General features: G+C 39.4%; 1 protein-coding gene across 1 annotated transcript; it reads left to right on the forward strand.

Moving 5' to 3' along the window:
• Positions 1 to 600: 600 nt before the first annotated feature.
• vamp5 (vesicle-associated membrane protein 5) lies at positions 601 to 5,349 on the forward strand. Its single transcript, XM_068566242.1, has 3 exons — positions 601 to 889; positions 3,131 to 3,274; positions 4,555 to 5,349. The coding sequence occupies exons 1-3, from the start codon at positions 887 to 889 to the stop codon at positions 4,693 to 4,695; spliced, it is 288 nt and encodes a 95-aa protein (XP_068422343.1). The 5' UTR covers positions 601 to 886; the 3' UTR covers positions 4,696 to 5,349.
• The last annotated feature ends 1,247 nt before the right edge of the window (positions 5,350 to 6,596 follow it).

Genomic DNA, 6,596 nt, shown 5'->3' on the forward strand with positions numbered 1-6,596 from the left:
AGCCTTTAAGAGGGCAACACCCCTCAGGGACCAAACAGCACACAATGTTCTGCAGTAGAAATGGAGACTAATGTTCATGACATGACAAAGATGTAAAGAGAGGACGAGTCGGAAGCTGCCAGACCATCACTGAAACAGACAACCACCAGGGTGAAGGCACATCAGTATGTTTAAGATGCCTCTGCTGCGCAGTTCTTACTCGTTTTCCTGCTGGCTGAGGGAGATAAGGGAATGCCACTGAAGAGTCTGAAAGCTGCTGCATTCATGTGCCCCATGTCATTGTATTACCAACTCAGTGCAGACGCATGAGCAGCGTTATATGACGTGTATATAAAACAAATTTAAACTATAACCTTTATCTGAAATGTAACTAGTCACTACAGCTGTTAAATAACGTTATGAAGTAAAACAATAATACAATATTTCCACCGTAATGTCATGGAGTAAAAGTATCAAGTGATGTTGGAGGAGCGTTAGTTACGTATACCTCAAATTGCCAAATCCTGAAAAATCCCGACTAACGAGTCAGTTTGACGATCACGTGACCACTGTTTGCAAATAGTACACTTTCCGGGAAAGCCTTGAACGCATCACGATCAGATCGCTGCGCGGTCACTAAGTGCAACAGGCAGAGGACACGACCGCAGCGAGGCAGAAGTGAAAGTAACACAGGCGAGGTGAAGCTGTACGAAAGAGTGCAAATACAAAAGAAAATTGAAAAAGAGACGTTGCACTTGTTCCCGGGCAGAAGGTGGAGCGTTCAGGCAGGTTTAAAACTACAGTGCGGCTATGCTGAGTTTCCTGTTTCTGAAGTTGGCTCGAGTCTTACTGTGAGCGCTTTGGATCTGACAGCCTTCACACAGAAACGACAAGAGACGCCACAGAAATGGTAAGAAAACATAGATAAAGCCCGAGTTAACCCGCTTTGTCCGATAAGAGGACGGGGATCTTTGTTTTGGAAAAACGCTTTATTTAAAACGTGTATACTGTGATCTCTCATAGTCTAGTCTTGTATTTTTAATGACAAGATCTATCCAGGAAATAATAAAAGATCTGATTCAAAATGCTTGTTTTTATTTAATTGAATACATTTGCTGAATCTTAACTAAATGAATACACCCAATTAAGTGAAAAAAACAGCCATGTACATTCAAAAAGCACAACTAAAAACATGTTTTATATGTGGTGAGTTAATTTAATGTAAAGTATGTTTTTTTGCCTCTTAGATATTTTTGATGGTACTAATATTTCTGTTGTTATGTGTATTGTATTATTTCCAAATCTCCCTTTTTATATTTAATATTTATTGTCTTTCTTTCATGGAGCCTCCTAGTGAAAGCATTTCACAAATCTAAACATCTTGAATCTATTAAATTTAGGACTGGCATCAGCGATAAAGTAAGGTGAAATATATGTGTTCATATATGTATTTAATAAAATAAAATAAAAGTAAACATAAAAGAGTATCTCTTCTCGATCCTCCCTTACGTTTTATATATTTTCAGGATCAGAAGCCAGTTCAATGAGACATGAATTGAGAATTCATTGGGTCAAATCCCAGTTGACTTCATACATGCGCTCATTAAATATTAACTCAACACAATATTAATATCATAAACTCACAAGACAGCAGTTGTTCTCACTGTTCAAATAGGCTGGAGCGCCGTACTACACTATCATGAACATGCTATAACCTGATGTGGCTGTGGTTTCCCGGGATTATGCCAGGTACATTAATCCAGGCAGGAGCTAGAGAGGGAAGGAAGGAAGCAAGGAGGGGAACTGCAATGGGCAGCATTTCCTGTGAATTTTAAACACAGACTATTGTTCAACTACTATTTGGTCGGCCTGGGGTGAGATAACCGAGCTTTCGGGGCATTCATTAATCACTTTCCATCAGTCATTTATTTGACGCGTACTATTCTTAGCCAGCAGTGCATTTGTATAAGTACAGTACATTTGAACAGGAAATGACTTTGAACCAAATCAAAATGCAGAGAGTGTACTTGTTTTGTTCTATCTGTTGGTTTCCTGTTCCTGTCACCTTCTGAGATGCTGGCTTCCTCTCATGGCTCAGGGGGTAAAGGTGAAGGAGAGACCTGTCAGGATACAAACTGCTTTGAGGTCAAACTACTCTCTAAATATCCTGCTCCAGGGTTCTTATCAGTCTGCCGTTACCCCTTTGTTGCTGTTTGGCCCTCGGTGCTGCTGGCTTTTCCCTGCGAGCAGACATGGAGGAGGATAGTGTTACGCAGCAGCTGCAGTAATGTGTTTTTCATGAACTGGGGAAGCCTGCCTTAATGTGTTATTAGTTTCATTTCTCATAACACACTCTTTTCACTTGAGCTTCAAGTGTCATCGTTGGGGAAAGTTTCTTTTGATGATAGCTACATTCCATACACTTTAACATGAATTATTTCAGGTATGGATTAATGTAGTCTTGCTTGTTTCAATCTCCTTGAGCAAACATGACACAGCAGAATGTCTTGCTCTGCTCCAGTTCACTGCACGACAGTTGCCGTGTCTATAAAACAGAAAGCCCGTCCTATCTAGTTCGCAGACTTTCTGGATATCATGCTGGATGATTTGACATTTTTTGAAAATTGTGCTCATGAGAAACATGAGGAAATGGTTGCTTTGGTAAAGTACAGAAGAAGCACTCACGACAGACATATAAAGATTAAAGCAGCAGGTATCCTGACTTTTAGTCCCTACTATTTATAAAGCTACTGTTCCTACAATTCCCATAATGCAACCAATAGCATGTTTTTTCTTAAACTCTCCCTGAAGGGTAAATACCCACGCCTGATGACATCATCAGGGGTTGTTTTCTCAGATTTGACAAAACTCTCTTCAGAGCCACAGAGGACAATAAACATCTGTTTGACTGGCTGAGTAGTGCTCCCAATGACTACTAGACTGACCGTTACGCATGAGATGGTGGTGGCATGGTGCAAACAGCTTAGGAGAACTAAAATAATGCAGCTATATTAGATTGAATTACTTTCCTTCCAAATCATTTTACCATGAAGGCCTCAAAGCTGTATGTCGTCAAATGATAGAAGAAGAATCCACGTTGTGTCTCCCTCGCCCTTTAATTAATCATGTTGTGTGTTTGTTGATTGGACAGGAGAATGGGAAGAACCGCCTGCAGCAGGCCCAGGACGATGTGGAGGAGGTGAAGGGCATCATGCTGGAAAACATGAACAAGGCTCATGAGAGAACTGGCAAACTGGGCGACCTGGAGGATAGGGCTGATGAGCTGGTGGTAAAAGTAAGCTGGGGGGGGGGGGGGGGCGTGAAGTTTTCCAAGTGGAAAACAATCACATCACACTACTTTATCCTAAGTGTTTTCTAAGGAAGTCTCTGGGTTGTATGGAGGAGGTGAAAGGCTGCAGCAAATGGCCCACAGACTCCCTTTCCACTTGCTAGCTACTCCAGGGATTTAAAACTAGGATATGTCATATTGATGTCTATAAATATGCTTTAGGTGGAGCTAGAGAGGAAAACAAATGTACAATTTACATCCTGATTGTGTTTTATGGTGCTATTTTTAGAAAGGTATTTCCTATTGTTTCCTAAGATGAATGAAGCAAGCTGGTCTCCCTGGGTATGACAGAGTGAGTCCAGGACATGCCACGAGGCGCATGTCCGTCCGGGGGTCGGCGTGCGGGTCACATCATTCCCTCATTGCCCTGTTGGCCTGTGTTACATGACAGAACTAAAAAAGCAAATAGCCAGACAACTGGCATCACAAAGGGGTTCAAGAACCCCTTTGTGATAACAAGGATTTCTTAGTTCTTAGGGACGCAATGTAATGCTTTTCCAGTCAATATCTATATTTTAACAATGGATAAAATGACTGTGTGTGATGTGAAAGAAGGTCACTCGTGTGACAAACCAACAGAGGCTCATCATCGGCGTTTTAGCATCTTTCAGGTCATTGTTTTGGTGTTACAGCTTGCCAACTGGTTCCCTCTCACTGCTGTGACTTAGTATTTTACCTGACCTCACCAAACAACAGAGAGACTTCTATTTATCTGGAGGCCAGAAACATGACTCCAAAATATGAATGCTAATATTGTGTTTTGGGTATATAGTGTTTGAAATTGACTTTTTTCACTCTCAGTACTTTTTATTTCGCCACTCTTTAAATTATTGTGCTAAATGAATGAACAACATTTAGCGCATGATGTCATTCAACGTTCCACAAATTAGTAGAAAAAAACTTAAATTCTTGTGTTTGAATTACACTGTGGCATGGTAAGGTACACATTAATGCACCCGCCTACGTGCAACTAAAATATAATGTCAATACATTTCAATTCATTCCTCTGCACCGATTGCCAACATCTGTCTGCTCTGAACGACAGAATTAATACGTGAGATTACTGGCCAAGTCGATACAGTAACGAGTGGCCGCTCCTATATCTGGCCTTGTGTCCTTTTGAGACATTAAGATCGGCAGACATTTAAAAGCAGTTGACTTAAACAACAACGTGTCATAACATCTTCTATTTTGTGTTTGTGTGTGTGTGTGTGTTTTCTTTCCAGAGTAAAGCTTTTGGAAAGACCGCCAACCAGGTGAAGCAAAAGAAAATATGGGAGAACAAGAAGATGAAAATTGTCTTGATTGGCATCGGAGTGATATTGGGACTCGTCATTCTCGGACTTATAATCTATTCCCTTTGTTGATAGCACACAAGCACAGTAGCTCCTCTGCTGGTGAGGAACGGGTGGTGGACAAAGTGAAAAGAGGAATGCAAACTTGTGGGACTCTTGCATCTCGCCTGAATTGCTCAATCTGTGTTATGTTTGTGTTTAGATATTTATGGGAGTACCGGTCCCACTCTTCATTATAAGTCTTCAGTTGATATGGTACCTATGATAGTTCGGCTGCTTTGTTGCTTTTTTAATTCACTTTTCAAAGGTAATGTCTCCGTATGGCCCCCAATAGGAGAACACACAGATCTTAGATCTTAAAATGAGATCTATTTTAAGAAGTCCCCCCCCCCCCATGAAATACTAATATCTTTAACCAAACATTATCAGGCTGCTATTTTTGTATTTGTATTTTTGTACATAGCTATTCCCATTTAAGAGCACAAGTGCCATCAGTGGTCGCTGAACTGAAGACAGAATGCTTTTCAGCAACGATTAAAATGTTTTCAAAGGCATGCAGGACTCACTTGTTTTGTGGAGCTGTTGTACTTGTTTGATAAAAAATGTTTTTTAGGAAATTAAGATTGATTATAATATATCTCTTGCTTGGTCTCTTGCTGATACTTGTTTCTCTGCATCAGTGTGACTTGTGTAAGATGTTCTTAGAAAACAGATTGATGACTTGAACTCGTGTTGTGTTTTGTTTTTGTCAAATGACCAGTCTCGAATGAAATCTGACAACCTGTTAGCCAAACCACTAACAGAGTTGTTTAATTTAACTCGTAGTCATAATCCTTATGGAACCAGTATGTAGAGCCTAATATTTGTAATGGTCTTATAGATACAGAAAACGAGAGCCCGGTATTGCCAATTGTAAATTATTAGATTTCTATTTCATTTCAGTTAATCAGAAGATGAAGTAAATAATATCAGAATAAACAGTGACCCCTGCTGGCCAATGTTTTTACTTCAGCTAAATGTACAACACATCGGGGGGAGTCGACCAAAAAGGAATATTGTGTAATGAGTATAACTCGTTGACTTATGTCAACTTATGTAACCATTTAATTAGACTAGACATTGAACAGGTCCTGGTCAAACCAGCAAAATAAGAACTAGATTGCTGAAATTACAAAAGAAATAACCACATTTGACATGCTTGGATCCAGTGGGGTCTATGCAGATCATTTTAAATAGAATTGTCCAATATTTTTAGATAAATATCTCCAAATTTCTGCACCAATACTATGGAGGTAAAGTTAGTTAAATGTATGGTGCTCATGGCATTAAAAATTGCATCTATTACTCAGAAGACAAAAAATCCCATTCCAGCAACAGTGTTTGTCTTTATAACCCACAGAGCTCTGCTTTTCTTGGAACTGGTTTCAATCAGTGAGTCACTATGAAAGCAGACACAGTCAGCTCAGGGCTTTTGTTTTGTTGTCATTCTGCAAAATAAGGTCATTCACATTTCTGACAAGTAGAAGAGCATCGATTCTGAGGATTTGATTAGTGTATTTACCGAGGGTGTTGGTTATCGTGGCATAAGTTCATCCCAAGCTCAAAATGTTTTTAATAGTAGAGAAATACATTTTCTGGTGTGAAGATTGCACCAATTTCACTGACAACCCCTTACTATTCAAAGAGGATATTTGCTTCCAACTTCACTTCATGAAGCACTATTTTGTAGAACAAACTTTTCATGAACACAATCGGTTGCAATCTATATATTATTTGAAGAAGGGATCATCAATCATTTAAAGAACATATGTGCTTTTAAGCCCATCTATTGACAATAAAGAGGTATCAAAACAAATGTATTGATTTAATTTTAAATTGGTATAAATGTTGCAAGAGATATATTTTTTGTTTCCTCCAAAATCCCTAAAAGGTTCAGTATCTGTAAAATTCGAAAATATCCACATGTACTGATG

Source organism: Clinocottus analis, unplaced genomic scaffold (genome assembly GCF_023055335.1).
Source record: "Clinocottus analis isolate CAN_PGR_092001 unplaced genomic scaffold, fCliAna1.0.p SCAF_7, whole genome shotgun sequence".
NCBI lineage: Eukaryota > Metazoa > Chordata > Actinopteri > Perciformes > Cottidae > Clinocottus > Clinocottus analis.

Coding starts and splice junctions, on each gene's coding strand:
- vamp5 (XM_068566242.1), top strand. Junction 3,275..4,554: donor CTGATGAGCTGGTGGTAAAA/GTAAGCTGGGGG, acceptor TTTTCTTTCCAG/AGTAAAGCTTTTGGAAAGAC.